The 19133-nt window shown below is 38.5% G+C and overlaps 1 protein-coding gene across 12 annotated transcripts in view; it reads left to right on the forward strand.

The window, feature by feature from the left end:
* LOC126266607 (tyrosine-protein kinase Abl) overlaps positions 1-19133 on the forward strand; it is a 428403-nt gene that overhangs the window by 275306 nt on the left and 133964 nt on the right. For 7 of the 12 annotated variants that reach the window (XM_049970933.1, XM_049970934.1, XM_049970936.1 and 4 more), the window contains 3 exons: positions 5244-5542; positions 8677-8851; positions 12616-12746. In XM_049970933.1, the coding sequence (XP_049826890.1) occupies positions 5244-5542; positions 8677-8851; positions 12616-12746 (605 nt within the window). The remainder of the gene's footprint in view (positions 1-5243; positions 5543-8676; positions 8852-12615; positions 12747-19133) is intronic. The other 5 variants (XM_049970945.1, XM_049970937.1, XM_049970939.1 and 2 more) reach the window with 1 other exon arrangement.

A 19133-nucleotide genomic window follows, 5' to 3' on the forward strand; every position in this document is an offset into this window, starting at 1 on the left:
GCACACATATGTTCGACATTTTCGTCAGTTTTTAAAGTTGAACGTCACCCTGAGAGGTCCATCTTCAATGTGTTCTCGGCGTTCCAAAAATGATTTGTGCTGACGAATATATTGTGCTCTAGATAATCAATGTTCCCCACAGGACTGTTTCAACTTTTGTTAGAGGTGACACTCGCGGATTCCCCAAGTTAAACACACAACTTGATGGTGTAATGTTGACAGTTCCATTTTCGTAACTCGCAACAAAAACACAGTTTCACTGGTGGCGCATCTCAAAAATCAAGTAATAGCTGCACAGAGCTAAAACTTTGACAGTGTGTCTGGAAGAGATGAACGCACCAGTCTACACAAACAGAACAACACAGCGTTGCCAGATCGCTCACAGAGTTGTCAGTCTCATTACTTTTTGTGCTGAGATTCATAGGCTTCGCCAACTCGCAATAAAATTATGTCATTCCAACGTAACCTAGGCCTTGAGCTATGCTGCTGGTCAGACTGTCAGCGCGCTAGTTTTTTCCAGTCACCAAAGAATTACGAAAATCAGAAACAACATTAAAACTTACAATAACCAGATCTGTAAAAGTTACTATGGGTCTCTCCATATCGAAAACAAATGTAATGATTTCATATCGTCTGCTAAAGAAGTCATTACACTCAGCAATTCTCGTTGGCTACTTCATGCTCTCATCCAGTTGGCAACATCCGCACACAGTGCAAGAGCCGCTGACACTGTTAAGTGGACTTCAGCCAGAGTATGCGGCAGTAGAAGCAAATACGTTCCAGTAAACGTGGACGTGTAAACAAACTGTTCCCGGGGTAATTGTAGATTGTGGTTACAAGCTGCCACAGACTTCAGTATGAAATATTGTCGTAATTTGTATGAATATATTTAAAATGTAAACTTCATTACTAAGTCACAATCTAATTGGATGCAAGTTTCACCAATGGCCCACGGTTGGGGAATGTGATTCATGCATGATACTGACTGGCTCTAGAGGAAGTTGAACTGTTTATTAATGGAAATGTTCAGTCATTTGTTACATTCACTCTGATGTACTGCTTTGGAAACTGTTGGTTGCATTTTCGCATAAAAAAAGGTGAAGTAGTGCAGTGAACTGTTAAGTTTGTTGCACGATCATGGCTGCCTCTGGTGCACTCATCACCCTTGGGTTTCTCGGCCTCCAAGTCTGTTCCACTTTGCGCAGTTTCGAGTGCGCTGAGTATAATGCATGCGTGATAATACGTCATTATCAGAAATCAAAGGTGCTTTTTTTTTAATTTTGTGAAGGTATAAATGTGGATCCATATTTGGACACAAATATTTAATAGATTAGAATTAATATTACACTGTTTGATTTTACTAATTCAGTGCAGAGTAGTGCCCTGCAGACATTCTTGCAGTGTTATGCTTAGCATTAACAGTGTCTGTAGTGTGCATAGCATCCAGCTTGTATGCATTGATGCTATCAAAGTGTGTTGACATTATATTCCAATGACAACAGCTTGGAGCATGCTTAGATGAGAATTTCTCATGTACTCGAGGTTATAATACAATGGCATGCCAGAGCACGGGATAAGATGGTAACACTAAATCATAGCAAAACTTGGAACACTCAGTAACAAGTGATTTAGCACCTCAAAAAAAATTCATTTGCGGCCATAGTAGCTAGCAAAGTAAATTTCGTCTCACATACAACAAAAATTGGTACAGGGAAATTTGGTATTTCAACCTGGACAAACATTGAAATCTTGGAAGTCTTTTGATGAAACGAAGTCGCTACCGCGATTTCAGAGCTGAAATAAGACATAATGCATGGTGCAAGATGCACAGCTAGAGCATTGCGTGTAACTGATCCTCTGAATTTTGCTGTTTTTGATCACCACAGAAGTGAAGTGTGCAAAACTCCCATTGATGTGGTTGACAGATTGGAGCAACGTCTTCCCAAGATTTGAGAGATGATCAGAGGGTGTTTGAAAGAGTTTGCATCTCACTGCAAAGGTGAGTGCAGTACTACATCCAAACACAGGAGCAATGGATCGAACATCTCTTTTAATAGGTTATTGTGTCCATTAAATTATGATATGTACTGTGCTGAAATAGCATTATACACATCCCATTCTGGGCACGGGTTTAATATGCCAGGAATTTTCGAATAGCTGATAGACCATCTCAGACACACTCAGTGTATGACATATTGGGGAAATGTCCTGCTCAGGAAATCAAATGCCTTGTGTCATTCTTTCAACTAGGTTTGCAAATTTCTTGCTAAGTGTAGCTGCTGAAGTATGACATGTCCAGTTGCCGGAAGGAGTGTCAAAACTCCTAATGTAGCAGTAGCTGTTCAGAATGCTTGCAATATATATGAGTGAAGACTGCACTGGAAATCCTTCCACTTGGTGTTTGTTCACTATGATGCACAGCAGTGTGGGCTAAAAGATTGCAGTCATGCTGATAGGGTGTAACACTTCTGCAGCTATCACAGTAGAGAGATTAGAATCGGATGTGTCTGAAGGTTTGCATTTTTGGTTTCTAGGGAAAAAAACGTTGGAGCAGTGGCCCACTTGGCACTGGTCCAGTGTACATTTGGTGAATTTTTAAATTCCCCTTAATCTTGACTTACTACTAACTGTGAGACTTCCGATAAGTAGTGCTTTCATCAACCTTTGACACAGTACCATAGTGCAGAGGTGCATTGCTCACAGCCAAAATTTGACCCTGTACCCTATTTTACTTTCCAAGTATTGCATTTTATGCAATAACAAAAAGTGAAACAGTAATTGATCCAGTATAGTAACCACAGCCATGAGTCTTCCTACAGAAAATTTGTTTGATACATGTGGCTGACAATATTAACTTAATATGCTGCAAATACAGAGAACAAAACCCATTATCAACTTCTGCTGTTGGTTGTATGCATGAGACAAGTGAAGCTAACCACATCCAGTCCATTAATTTTGAGTTTTAGAGAAGGTTACACTCTTTAAAGAAGAGCTATGATGATTTGAGAGTTTCAGTGCTTCGTGTTTACAGATTGATTGTACTTCAGTTCATTTATGAAAGGTTTAAATATTTCATTTTTATGTTCTTGTTTATTACTACTGCTGTTCTTGTCCTGACTTTTCGTCTAGATTTCTTAACAGTGTAGTCCCTAGCTCATGCTGGATATTCACCTACTTTCCACAGAATATTGTCATACATAAATATTAAAGCATTTACACAGGTTAGGCATACTACCTTATCATCTTTTAAACAATTTTCTTTTGTTGTATTTTTCAGCCTTTCCTGGTTCATATAGTCGTACTTTGACGTATTACTATATAATATACTCCAGTCATCTGACAAAGATGTGCTGCTAAGCCAAAACTGCATACCACTTGTGTGACCGAAGGCTGAAAAATTCAATAAAACAATTTCATTAAGGTATATGTTGGGTGTTTTCACATTGTGATATGGTCCATGTTAGCTGGTGTGATTTATAAAGTGATTCACTTTCTTACTAAGTCCATTGAGAAAAAAAGTCTGTGGACTGGGAGAAGATACAAGCATAAATTATATCAAATCTCTGTTATTTAGTCCATCACTAACATGAACAGATATGGAGGTGAAGCACTCTGTTACTGGAACACTTTATTTTTAAGCCAGTCATAACTGCCATTTGCCAAGTACACACACCTGCAAAGTATCTCACTTGAAGGTATTAAATTCATAAAGAGACAGATGGGCTGGTAGATACTAATCTTCATGAGGCTCTACTTTCAATCCCCCCCTAGAACCATCTTCAGAGCTCATATCTAATTTCAATCAGCTATAAAACTCAGCTAAAATACACATTCAAAACCATATGATAGTTTCCACTCCTTTGAATTACTGAATGGTCTAAGCTGTTGAACTTACTGGATTAGGTAGTTCTCATTTTGATAGTGGAGTAGAATAACTGCTTTTGGAATTAGCATGCAATTGGCCACATCATATGTACGTATCCTGTTATGTATCTGAATTTGTTGTTATATATTGATTGGTTAAGAAAATGTTAATCTCCTGCTTGAAAATTGCCTGCTTTCCTATACCAAAGCCCTGGCAATCAATCTGATGTACTTTATTCTGTTATTCTTTCAATTTTGGTTCATCAGTATCAGTTCAACGTTATACCTGAAGATATAATTTCCAAACAGAACTTTCGTTTTTTTTATGATTTCATGTTAACTGCATGGTCTGTTAATTTGACTAGCATCAAATTTGGTAACAGATTTGTACTTGTGTATGCATGAAACTAATGAGTGATGAGATCGCTGCATCAAGTTTTGTACAGCACAGGCCTTGTGAATTTTAAAAAAAATGAAGAAAGTTTCCGTACCTCTAGAGGTAGGGCCTCTTGCATTCAGTGGTAAAAATTTCCTGGAAAAAATAATTCATTTGGTTACCAATGCATCCATGTAGGTGAACCAGAGGAAAATGGATTACATTTCATTTCGAACTGTTGACCATAATACAAGGAGTTAACCGGACACTAGTGTATAACCAATTGCATCACATGTGAGACACTATTTTGCCTTAGTATTCTTGGCAACAACTTATATTATGAGACTATCTTTCTCTCCAGTAGCTCTAAGATGGGATGTATCTTTGGTATTTTTCAGTTGTCTTTAGCAACCAGTTTATAGTGGCTCTTCTTTTTCATTCTTTGCAGTTTTCAATAGTACCTCAGGTTGTCAGTCTTCTTGCTATTGCAGTTACTCTAATACAACATTACTATACCTCATTTTCAATAGCTACAGTACATCATATACACTTAGCTTCATGTGATATATACCACATAGAATCACTCGTAAAATACCACATTTGCATTTAACAGGAATATTTTTTCCAAGAGTTAACTGCTTTCCTGTTGCATTGTGAACTTATCTTAGATGGTATCAGTTTTCATAGCCTGTAGTTATATAACAACTATAGTTTGTGTACTGGTCTTCCAGGGACAATTTTGTGCTTGATTTGGATGTGAGTTCATATCTACCATTATGTACTCCACTGAAAATAATTTTCTACTACAGTGTTCATGAATCGAAATCTGTTTGCAGGCAAAGGGTACTTAAAGTAATTAGCCTGTTGCCTTATTGCTGTGACAGTTGACAGTCTGTATATTGGCAATTCATACCACAGTATTTTATCATATTTTCTTTTGATGTTTACATCTCTCATAAACTTAAAGTCAGCACTATTATAATTAACCGTATCATCTTTGCAGGTGAGCAGGTTCGTATCCTGAGCTACAATAAGTCGGGTGAGTGGTGTGAAGCCCACTCAGCCTCCGGCCAGGTTGGCTGGGTGCCTTCTAATTATGTGACACCTGTCAACTCACTGGAGAAACACTCCTGGTACCATGGGCCAATCTCGCGAAATGCTGCCGAGTACTTGCTTAGCTCAGGAATCAATGGGAGCTTCCTTGTGCGTGAATCAGAAAGCTCACCCGGTCAGAGATCCATATCACTGCGCTACGAGGGTCGTGTGTACCATTATCGAATCTCTGAGGATAGTGAGGGGAAGGTAAGAATTTTATTTAGTTTGTGTATTTGAAGTTGTTTAATACTTTTTGTTTTGCTATTGTCAACATTTAATTATGACCTACCGAGAAGAATATCTGTCAACAACGAATGATTTATATGTACCCTGTAACAACGTGCAAGAAAGGAGAGGTGCTAAACTGAATAAAGGGTCTCAAGTTTCATAAATAATATGCAGAGGCTGGTTTTTCTGTGGTTACGGAGAGAGTGAAACAATTACTCTCTTTTGTTTGCTAACATAGTGTGAGTTGGTTGAGAAAAGGCTGAATTCAACATTTATGAATTGCGCATATATGTTCCAGATAACATATGTCATAAACCTCTAGGCCAAAAAAAATCTTGTGTTTCCCTACACTTCCTCAATATAACATTATAAGAAATGCATTGAATTTGAAACAAACCTTTCATCTGTTCTCGGATCTTCTATGGCATCACACAAAATTACACTCATTAATGCAGAATAATCTTCTGACTCCTAGTTTCGTGCAGTGTGCCAGACAAATTATGCAACTTATTTCTGCACACATCTATTTGAAAATGCTAATTGACAGACCCGGATATACCACCTGTGCTGCTACAATGCTTTCATTCACAAGCCAGTGTTAAAATAGTCACAACTCCAAAGTCAATAGCCCTGTAGTTATCTTAATCATCAAGGTCAGCTTGATACAGCTCCTCCAGCTGATTCCTGGCAACTTCTACCAACTATCTCCCCAACAGGAATACACTCCATAGTTAGTTCAGATACAATACACAAAATCACTCTTAAAGTTTCAGTGAAAATAAATTGAATTTATTAGCTTTAATTGAAGCTGTCCAAGTTGGTCAGGCTTATCCAACACCACCTCCAGCAACCTACGGCTTTTGCAGTCTGATAAGGGACCTCTACCTACCAAGCATGTGCTCACTCGCTAAATCATTCCCACATTTGACAAGGGCTGCCAGCTGACTTCTTTTTGATTTTTCGAGCTTCAAACTGCTCCACAAAACTATTTATTAACATCTAGCTCTTTCAGCCAATCAGGACCAGGAACAGACTCGGGTATTTACAGTGGCCATTTCCTGCCCTTGCAAAAGCTCTCTTTGATGAAGAGCTGCTTCTTGGCCAAGCTTCATGAAGCTTAATTCCAATTGGCCGTTGTCCTTGGGAGGAGGCTAAATTTCACCATTTATGACCTGCAGCACCTCTACTACAGTTGATTATACATGCTGATTTAGCTTGGCAAATTCTGTGGTTAGAAATAAATATTCTGTTGTTCTAGGCTGAATTGTGGATTTATAGAGAAGTTATTGAATCCTCATTTTCTGCAGACATGCCAGAAAACACACTCAAAATCTCTTAACTTGATCCTTTAATATTGTTTAGTATAGTCATTAAGCATATGGATATGCTGTCTCTCCTGAAATTAAGATTACCTGTTACAACTTAACCTGCTTGGTGTTCAAATAGAATCATAAAAATAAGTGGCAGTTACATTTGACATTTCTGTTTGCCCTCATCATTTATTGAATGAATGCCCACTGGATGGATAAGTTGTGATAGCCATTTTTATGAGAGAAGCCATAATTCTCACTGTCACCTGCCGCCTCTCACCCTTTTTGCTTCCCCCCTCCCCCATTTATGCACCCTCTCGTATTCTGTTTTCCACCATTTTGTCAAATATTCTTACTCTGTTTCCCACTCGACCTTAAAAGTGTATGCCAGAAGATCCAAAAGGGACTTAATGTCTGTAGACACCTGCCTAAGTTATTATGTATGATACTTTGTTTGTCCTGTTGTAATTTTGTTTTATGAAATTCATTATTTTCTACCTCTTTTCAGTTTTTCATGTCAATCAGGAATTTGTTTCCTGTGTTGAGGTTTGGATTCCGTAAGACAAATTAATGAATCAATAAATGGAAAAACATGGAAGTGACAAAACTGTCCATTATTCATTTCATTTGCATCAATAAAACCTGTTCGTGTAGTGCCAAGATTATGGAACAAATTCTCCTATCCTTCACACAGTTGTAAAAAGTAGCGTTTACTTGCTATTAACAACATACTTTCAATTCAGAGGAAAACTTAATTGAGAAATTTATTACAATTGTATGGAGACAGATCACGTCAGTGGTGTTTTTAGACTCTACACTATCTAATTGGTACCTTTCACTCACTCATCACAATTATTTTTTGCAGTCGGTAAAGCACTTGCCTGTGAAAAGCAAAGGTTCTGAGTTCAAGTCACAGTTCAGTGCATAGTTTTAATCTGTCAGGAAGTTTCAAATTAGAGGTTGTCTCTAAAGGTACAGTACAAATTTAACATGTTACAGCATCCAAATTAATTGAGATATTCACACCACATTTGGATTGGGTGACACGCTCTCTCTCCAGCTTTTTATGTCATTCAATCAATTTCAATATGTGCACCTTTGGTGACAAGTGCAATGTACAGTCCTGCCTCAATTATAAAACACTGAAGTTATAGTGTACTTTTTGATGCACCCTGTATTTTTCACTCTCTTTTTTTAACCTCTCATAGAAGGGCAATTTGCTGCTATAGTCTCATGTGGCAGATTCCCCACTCTCATAATTGGCCATTTTTCATTATGTTTCAATATTGCCACCTTTTTAGGTGGTTTTCCACATCCCACTAGGTGAATACCGGACCAGTCCCCACGTCCTGCCTCAGTTACACGACTCGCAGCCATTTGAAAATGTTCCCACTATTTCATGGTTTACACTAGTCATAGACAGCTGGAGTACACTAATTTCAGCCCGGGGGGTATGGGGTGGCGACAGCCACCCTCTGACACTAACATCACCAAATCCATAGTAACAAGGCCGACCCTGCATTGAAGTGGGACAAACGCCCAAAGGAAATGATGATGATCCTGTCTCCACGATTTATAGAGCTATAAATGTAACAACAAAATAATTTCAGAGTAAAAATACAGGAGCATTGTGAAATCTTATTCAGTACTTAGAAAGTTTCATAGTAGCAGCAGAGTTGAAAATGCATGCTGCCAGATGTATCCTTTTTTTCTACTATATGCTCTCTGATTATTAATTGCTTACCAGATATGTGTTGATCTATTTAGTAAGTTTAATTTATATTTCTTTGCAATTGCTTGCAGGTATATGTGACAACAGAGAGCAAGTTCAACACACTTGCAGAACTGGTTCATCACCATTCGATGCATGCAGATGGCCTTATTACGCAGCTTTTATACCCAGCTCCCAAACACAACAAACCGACTGTGTTTGCCCTTAGCCCAGGTGGGGGTTCCCTTCACATACCACTTGTATCAAGTTAGTGCCAAAATATTTTTTTCAGAATGAGCTTCTGCAACTAATGGCATGAAAAATGGTGCACATGGAAACTAACCAGGCTGGTCCTTAACATGTTTTATTTTAATTTTGTTACTAATTTTAAAAAGTCCATTTAATGCAATCTTTTTGTTTCTATTCATTTCAGTATGTTGTGCTCATGCTGTGAGAGATGGCAGGAAATATATTTCTGAGAAATTCGTTGTATAATATCTGTCACAACCTGTTTAAATATGTTATTACAGACTGATACATTTTTTTCCTTTGTAGTAGTATACTAGTAATATGGGTCTGCTTTTATGAACAAATTCAGTCTCACATGATAGTGAAATTAACGTGACAGTATGAAAGTGTTTTGCATACAACAGAATTTTGGTGAAAACTGCAGCTTACCCATTATGTTAATCTAACAAATTATCATGCAGGACATGAAAGCAACTAAAAGTTGACCAGTTCCTTATGTATTCTCTAAAAGTGTATTTGATTATTTAATTGCATCAAAAGGAAAGCTGACTTGCAAAAGCTTGACAATGGTTGACTAGTACCTACCTCAGAATGCAAACCTCCAGTATTTCTGATTGACGCACTTAAAAATGGAGAAAAGCAATTCTGATTTTGAATATGTTTCTTACTTCCTCAGTTTTTAATTGTGTTATTAATTTCACTTCTCATTTCTCTTCCTCTGTCTATCTGTATTTCTTACTATGTCCTTAAATTATCTGTTGACTGCAGCTTCTAGCACTGTGCTTATTAATATACTATCTTTGTTGCTCTCCCTCTTACTCTCCTCACTCCTCATCTTTTTTCTCCTTTTCCTCACAGTGGGTGGCCCGTCCCATCATGGGATCAGAATATCCTGCCCCTTACTTTCCAATTTGCTCTGGTCTGTCTCTCTCCCCTCCCAGAGAAAGGAATTAATAGTTTTAAAAACAAGAACTAGTTTTACCTTTTAAGTGTGTGTATTGGCAGTACTGTACTTCTGCCTGGTAAAGCTGGGTACTGACCAACCATTTTACTTCTTTGTAATTTTTATTTACTATGATACTGGTATGTGATTAAACTGTTGCTTCAAGTTCTGCATATAATATAATAAAACCACCAATGAAATAATTTCAAAAATCGAGACCAATAAATAGTCTAGGCATTGTATTAGCTCTAAGTGACAGGTCTTGTATGTGTCATTTTATTGTATATAAATTAAAGGGTCAGCCATCACCTTAGCTTTTTTTAATTCCCATGTATCTACTAGCTGCTTGGTTTCGGCACTACTTTTAATACGGTGATGTTGGACAGCATTTCTTTCATGCAGCTGTTAAGGCATGCATTTCTAAATCATCATCACAGTAAGACAAAGTGTTGTTTTCATTTACAGCAAAAAAAAAAAAAGGTATTTATCTTAAGATTGAATTTGATATCCTATTTGAATGGAAAAAGTCAAGGAAAAACTTTTGGAATTTTGAAAGGAACTCTTTATGGCTCATATCTCATTAGAAACAAAGTAACTTATTTAAAGTGCAATATTGGTAGAAATAATATCAGTGCTGTTTTATGTTTTTGAGCCACAGTGGGTACGAAGGACAACTTTTGAAGTTTTTATATAGATAACATATTTAATACTAGTGGTGAAACTGCACCAGCAAAGTAAGTTAGTTATATTAGCTAAGGGTTTCTGGTAACTTACTGTCGAGGAGCTTATTTTCAGCTTCATGCTGCTTTGTGTACAGTTCTTTCTCTATATCTCATTTCCATTTATTCCCACCCCTCCCAACTTCCTCTCTACTTCCTCTTCCTTTCACACGTCCTCTCCTCCTCCTCCTCCCCCCACATGATCACATCCTTCCTCCTCCTCATCATTTTCTGTCTGTCTCAAACTATGGATATGTATTATCGCTGTTGTACTGGGGGAGAGTGTATGACACTTGTAAAATATTAAATACAGATTATTGTGGTGGCAGGAGGAGTGGGTGGGGAGCTGATAATATTTTTGATGGTTTGAATTACTAGATATGGTTTTTAAATTGCATACCTAAGATTTCCACCAGTATTTGAATGCTCAGTCTCTCATTACAAATTGTGCAGTTTTATTACCACTGTCCTTGACTGAAATTCAGCACTGTAGAACAGAAACGCTATTAATGATCTAAATGATCATTTCCTAACACGGATTTTAGTTAAGTGTTGAATATTGGTTAAAGTTTTGACAAATCATGTATTTAATACTGGTTATTGCAAATTGTAAGTCTCAGTGAAACATGTGTATTCACCAGTATATTATCCAATTCAAATAAGTCATAAATATGTTGTTAGAATATTCAGTTACAGAGTTAATTCTTTTTTTCTTATGTGTTTCACAAAATTATTAAAGAGTTTTGGCTTTGTAGGCCAACATCAGCTAATAATTGACTCTCTGTATGTAGATACTGTTGTTCTGCAGATAAATATTTAACATAAGGGAGAAAATTTGGAGGTATGAGTTTGATTTTCCTTACCTCTGTCATCCCCCATACCCCACCCCTCTGCCTGCCTTCCTGTTCCCTCTTCCCGTCTTCCTTCCTTACCTCTGCACCCGACTATCTCCTCTCTGATCTCACCTTCACCCTCCTTCTGTATAACTTCTAACTGATGACAACCTCATAACCTCCAACGAATCCTTACTCGGGTCAAGCAGTCTGAACATTTTGATCTCTTTGTCTAATCTACGACAGTTAATATACTCATGAGACAAACAAGACAGGTGCCGCTGCTGTTACAAAGCAAAAATTATATCAAATACTGTGGCAGTGTGTCCATATTAAGTCTTAAAAGCATCATATGGAATCAAAATATGTAGACATCTTTTCCTTGATACATTCTTGCTAACTTTCCTTGAAAGTTGTTCATAATTTGCAGGCAGCAGTTTGACATACTGAGGAGTGAACATCCAAAGTGACCTGGGTCCCCCCACGTGCTCTCATTTGTATTGGCGCGTGGGTGCCATAATTTAGGTTGAATATAGAACCGTACTTTGTCAAACATTTAGAATTTATCTTTAAGAGAATGAAAGAATGTGCCAGTTCTTTGCATTGTTACTTTTTAAAATAATTTGCATTTAGAATTTTATCTTCAGTCCAGCTTTTACCCATTTCTGCTTGTTTTAAATGTAGTGATTCTACCCCTTTCAGATTTGTTTTCCAAGATGTGAATCGAAAATTTGATATTCTGGTTGTAACTTAGTTTTTTTTTATGTTTTAGTTAATCTGTATGTCCTCCATATTCCTCAAAGCCTGTTTAAAATTATGATGTAGCCCTTTTCTACACAAATTCTAGAATCCTTATGCTTTAAATCACTTGCACTTCTATGCCATGGATATGCTTCTCATGATTTTATATGTAGCACCCAGGCATATGAATGCAAAATAGAATGATTTTGTTCCTGCTCAGTTATCATTTTGCTACTGCCATTATTATTTTTGCACAGTTAAATTTGACAAGGGAAATAATTTTGGATGCATTGATTTTCTAATGTAAATAAATTCGATCGAGAATATAAGCTATTGCTCATTGTCTGCATATATTTGAAATTGGTACCTTCATGCAATCTTGCTTGGATCCCAGCAGATTATTTGGACAGATTCCATGTGATACAACATGTTGAGGTTTCTTGGCAATAGGATTTCTTAAAAGTTGTCACTCCAAAAGCTACAGATGTCAATGGTCTCTATATTACTTCCCACCAGTCTTTATGATCAAAGTATTACATGTTCCAGAACCCGATGAATGGGAGATCAACCGCACAGACATCGTCATGCGACATAAATTGGGCGGAGGACAGTATGGTGATGTGTATGAGGCAGTTTGGAAACGTTACAATGTAACTGTTGCAGTCAAGACACTCAAGGTGAGTGTATGTGCCTTGTGGACATACAGTGCCACAAATTACTGTTCTCCACCCATCACATACATAGTTATTACAGCATACTTTAAAAATACTGTTTACTTTGTAATGAGATTGACATCTGAGATAACACAAACACAATTTTACTGTATTATTTTAATCAGCTCTAATGAGATGTAGATTGTACTCAGAATTAAACAATGCAGAATTGTGTTAAGCAGCTTGCCTTATGCCATAAATTATTTTTATTATTCAGCCATTATTTTTTTGCTATGGAAATGCTAATATTGTTCTAGTATGCTGTAAGTTGGTGCATTCTGTTGCTGTGGTGGTTACGAACATTTTATTTAATTATGTTTCAGCTTAGTGTGGGTAAAATCATACATACTACAATCAGTGCTTTGTTAAGTTAAGCTGATTCATTAAACATACATTCTCTGTCCTTGATTAAATGTACATTTAAGTTTGAACAGCTGACTAAAATATAAAATTAATACTGATATTTTGTGTTACGATATATATAGCTTAGGGAAATGGTTTCTGTTTGTTTGGAGTAAATGTAATGAATAGATAGAAAATGGAGATCTACTTAGTTCCGTCTGTGTGTGGGTGTGGGTATGGGTGTGTGGTCTGCTGTTCCAGATCACTCCCAGGTTGAGTATGGATTTTCAGGAATCCATTTTTACCAGAACTGTGTGGAGAAAAATGAACAGCATAGGCTTCAGCAGTTGCTGTTTGCCTCATGTCTATTTACTGACACCTCGACACAGAGCTCAATGACTGCTAGGGTGTGTGAATATAGTCACTGAACCACACAATAGTATGTAGCATGGTCTGATGAAGCCCAGTTTCAGCTGTCCCAAGGTGGTGAGTGTGTGGCACAAACTGCCTGAAGCTATGGATCTCATGTGTCAACAATGTTGACTTCAGGCAGGCAGTGGAACAATTACGGCATGGGCTGTGTTCACATGCTCACGATTAGGTCCCATTGTCAGATTGTAAGGACCAATTATATGTGCACATTTTATGAGCTTTCTTGGACACAATCTGCATCCTGCTATGGCTCAAAATACCATGAGGGTGATGCCAAGCTTTAGCAGGATGGTTTGTCGTGTCACCGTTCTTTCATTGCACCATTGGTCTCCTTATTACCTGATCTTAACCCTTTCAAGCAATATGGTTTGCTGTTAATATCTATGTATGCTTGGTGAACCCAGCACATTATCAATTGTGGGTAACACTGTAAGATAAATGGAATCTGCCTCATGGAGAAACGACAAGGGCTGATTAACTGGCCAGCTGCATTTGGTTTTTAGGCAGTTTCGCACATCCAACTTGGTAAATACCTGGCTGATACTAATGTCCCACCTCAGATACACCCTACATAAACAGTTAGAAAATGTTCCCACACTTGAATGTTTACTCCAGAAACAGACTGATTTGGTATACGTATTCCGTCATTTAGGGGGGGGGGGGGGGTTATGTCAGGAAGAGCTTCAGCCACCAACTGTTAATACCATTGCCAGAAACCATATAACAGTGCCAACCCCATAGAGAAACAGGAAAAGACAGAAGAAAAATAAGAAGAGGAGACTGTAAGATGCATGGATTAATGTCTTTGCATAAACATTCCAACACCATATAGAGTCTGCCAGGTGTAGAAGTATGAAACTGGAATTTGTTTGCAATAATTACATGTCTGTTGTTCGAAACTGATAAACACCCCTCTGGCAGGCTATGAATGCCATGGGAGGGGGGGGGGGGGGGGAAGCAAACCAATCGGCGAGCCATTTTTGTGCATTTTCATATGAATTTGAAGTATTGTTCAGCGAGACCGAGCGAGGTGGCGCAGTGGTTAGCACACTGGACTCGCATTCGGGAGGACGACGGTTCAATCCCGTCTCCGGCCATCCTGATTGAGATTTTCCGTGATTTCCCTAAATCGATTCAGGCAAATGCCGGGATGGTTCCTTTGAAAGGGCACGGCCGATTTCCTTCCCCATCCTTCCCTCACCTGAGGTTGCGCTCCGTCTCTAATGACCTCGTTGAGGGGACATTAAACACTAATCTCCTCCTCCTCCATTGTTCAGCGAGAGTGTGTCCCAGTGATGCAAGTAGATAATAATCAGATGAAGCCAAGTCTGAAGAATAAGCCACATGCCCTAGAGTTCCTAACTGAATGCCTCAATCGTTTACCTGACCCGTTTTTCTGTGTATGATTGAGCATTATCATGGAGCAATGTGGCATTGTGTTGCCTTTTTACATATTCCGGTCATTTTTCATGTAATGCGTAATTTAAATCAATCATTTGCAGTTGGTAGCGATCACCGTTAATGGTTTCACCAGATTTTAGCAGCTCATGATTGATGACACCCTTCTGATCCCACCAAACACAGAGCGTTGACCTCTTTCCAAAGCGATTTGGTCTTGCAGTGGCTGTCGATGGTTTGCCTGGATTCATCCATGATTTCTCAATATATATCCATTTTTATTCGCCTGTCACTATTCGATGGAGAAATTACTTTTTTTTACCTGGCGAGCAGCATGTCACCAGTGGTCTTTCATTCTGTTCATATGGAACCCGTTTTCCCACTTTCTGCACTTTTCCCCATAGCGTTCAACCAAAGAGAAACGGCTTTCTGTGTCACATTCAATTGTTCCAGGAGTTCCTGTTTAGTTTGAATATCATCTTCAACCAAGAAGGTCTGCACTTTGTTGTCTTCAAACTTTTTCAGTGGTTTCCCATGCTCGTTCGATCTCATCTCAAAATCACCACTTTTGAATGTTTTGAGCCACTCAACACTGTGTATTCCCAAGATATGTTTGCCGAAAGCTTTAACAAGCATTCGATGCGATTCTGCAGCAGTTTTCCTCATATGGTAACAGGAAACCAATGCTGTCTGCAATTTGTATTCATAGGCACAAAACTCGACATTTTTACGGGTTTGAAACAGATACCAATGTATGGAAGTTGAGTTACTTTTTGTTGACATTCGTCATCAGCCATTACAGGAAGCAGATGGAGCTGCAGACGTGGTCTTACAGGCCCTACACTGACGTCTAGCACCATCTATAGGAAAATTCTGGTTTCATACTTCTGCAACTGGTATGCTTAGTGTCTCACTATTGGCATCACAACCAGTGCCTTCCCATGACTTTTGGCTACTCAGTTTAACAAGAAAGGGTGTAGAAATGACATTGTAACCTTACCATACTGCGTGAATGCCTAAGAAATTGTAGATACATTTGAGGCTCGTGTCAGTTGATGGTTAACTAGATACATTAAAAAAGGGGAAACTTTGTCTTTTCTGTTAGTTATTAATATTACATCTACATCTACATCTACATCCGTACTCCGCAAGCCACCTGACGGTGTGTGGCGGAGGGTACCCTGAGTACCTCTATCGGTTCTCCCTTCTATTCCAGTCTCGTATTGTACGTGGAAAGAAGGACTGTCGGTATGCTTCTGTGTGGGCTCTAATCTCTCTGATTTTATCCTCATGGTCTCTTCGCGAGATATACGTAGGAGGGAGCAATATACTGCTCGACTCCTCGGTGAAGGCATGTTCTCGAAACTTAAACAAAAGCCCGTACCGAGCTACTGAGCGTCTCTCCTGCAGAGTCTTCCACTGGAGTTTATCTATCATCTCCGTAACGCTTTCGCAATCACCAAACGATCCCGTAACGAAGCGCGCTGCTCTCCGTTGGATCTTCTCTATCTCCTCTATCAACCCCACCTGGTGCGGATCCCACACTGCTGAGCAGTATTCAAGCATTGGGCGAACAAGCGTACTGTAACCTACTTCCTTTGTTGTCGGATTGCATTTCCTTAGGATTCTTCCAATGAATCTCAGTCTGGCATCTGCTTTACCGACGATCAACTTTATATGATCATTCCATTTTAAATCACTCCTAATGCGTACTCCCAGATAATTTATGGAATTAACTGCTTCCAGTTGCTGACCTGCTATTTTGTAGCTAAATGATAAGGGACCTATCTTTCTATGTATTCGCATCACATTACACTTGTCTACATTGAGATTCAATTGCCATTCCGTGCACCATGCGTCAATTCGCTGCAGATCCTCCTGCATTTCAGTACAATTTTCCATTGTTGCAACCTCTCGATACACCACAGCATCATCTGCAAAAAGCCTCAGTGAACTTCCGATGTCATCCACCAGGTCATTTATGTATATTGTGAATAGCAACGGTCCTATGACACTCCCCTGCGGCACACCTGAAATCACTCTTACTTCGGAAGACTTCTCTCCATTGAGAATGACGTGCTGCGTTCTGTTATCTAGGAACTCCTCAATCCAATCACACAATTGATCTGATAGTCCGTATGCTCTTACTTTGTTCATTAAACGACTATGGGGAACTGTGTCAAACGCCTTGCGGAAGTCAAGAAACACGGCATCTACCTGTGAACCCGTGTCTAAGGCCCTCTGAGTCTCGTGGACGAATAGCGCGAGCTGGGTTTCACACGATCGTCTTTTTCGAAACCCATGCTGATTCCTACAGAGTAGATTTCTAGTCTCCAGAAAAGACATTATACTCGAACATAATACGTGTTCCAAAATTCTACAGCATATTAGTGATTAATATCACACTGACAATTAAGGCATGTGTTGGACACTGTCTCAATTACTGTCACAAATAGAATGTGATATTGGCAATATTGAAGGAACCATTCTCCCACTGTTCTGAAGTACTTTAGGGAATCCAAATCTAAAGTTAGTTTACGATTTGAGAGACCTGAATATGGGTGTAAATCTATTGCCATTACACCTTACACATGCAGGATGAACCTGAACTCTATTGACAAAATTTCGAAGGTTGTCCAGTAAGATTTTGTGATTATTTTGATATAAGTGAACCAAGTAATACCAATGCAGTCACAAAGTCAAAGAGTAAAGAGGGATTTAGTGTTGTCAACAAGTAAAATGAGTGAATGTAACAAGTGTTTCCAAACAAGACACACAGTGCATACTGTCGATATTTGCAGTGTTATACAAGCGTTTTCAGTGCAGTGAGGGCAATTAATCAAATGAAATGCAATTACTCTAAAATTGATCCCCTGAATACCATGGGTTTCTTTAACCAAAATCCTGAGAAAATATCACTGAACAACCTCCGGAGTTCTGTTGCCAGAGTTTTGGTTCACACTATACGTATGTGTGCAGCCCTATGAAGATGGCTGTGTCATCTTGGAAGAAAGGAATACCCACAGCATATTCACAATTAAAATATAGAAGACAACATAACACTTGGTGACTAGGAATGGTCGCGTAAAGAGTAACCTGAATGGGTAGGTCCAAGTCATGGTACAAAAAGTGTCTCCAGAACATCACAGAAATCTTCAGCCTAAACTATGACACTCCACATATTGCAGGTTAAGTGCCTCATTAGGCCCTCACTCTCGTCGATGTCTTGAATGTGTTCAAGAACAGTTCAGCAACATTTTGTCATAAGTGACACATCATTCGGCACCTGTCCCATTTTGTTTTCACAAGCCCAGTAGTCAAGACTCCACGGTATTTTTCATTCTTTAAATACCATAATACTTTTATTTCAATCATTAAAAACCTACTTGCTGATTGTAATAATAAAGAATTGTACTAATAAAATACTGTTATCCATATAAAACTTGTTATTTGCGGAAATAGGAAACCAAGTTTTGTAACAAGTAAAAAAAGTGATCTGTTACCACACCAACAATGGTTCAAGTATTCAAGTGACATTTTTAGTCACCACCTAAGCTCACAGTATTTACGTTTGGAGAAATTAGGGATTCAAAGCAAAGGTAGGCGAAGTCCATATTTTACTCTTCCAAGAAAAACTGATGTAATGTTACAGTAATATAGTTAACTACAGGTGAAGAATTAATCATTCATTTTTTTTACAGTCACAATGAACAAATACAAGCTAATTTCCAATACAGTACACAGACACTTTCATTAAAATAAAAGTTCTTTTTCTTTTAATGCATTGGGCATGGTTCACTAATGCCCTGAAAAATGTTGACATCTGACTTCAGATACAACAAAATGTGCATTCATTTGTTTATTTCCCTGTTGTAATGTGTCCTCTCAAATTATGTTTTCTTCTAATTAATTATCCAAGCCGGCCGCGGTGGTCTTGCGGTTCTAGGCGCTCAGTCCAGAACCGTGGGACTGCTACGGTCGCAGGTTCGAATCCTGCCTCTAGCATGGATGTGTGAGATGTCCTTAAATTAGTTAGGTTTAAGTAGTTATAAGTTCTAGGGGACTGATGACCACAGATGTTAAGTCCCATAGTGCTCAGAGCCATTTGAACCATTTTTTTTAATTATCCAAACTGCAAGTCTACAAACAAGTTCACTTAACATTGCTTCTTCACACAAA

This window comes from Schistocerca gregaria, chromosome 4 (assembly GCF_023897955.1).
Source record: "Schistocerca gregaria isolate iqSchGreg1 chromosome 4, iqSchGreg1.2, whole genome shotgun sequence".
NCBI classification, from domain to species: Eukaryota; Metazoa; Arthropoda; class Insecta; order Orthoptera; family Acrididae; genus Schistocerca; species Schistocerca gregaria.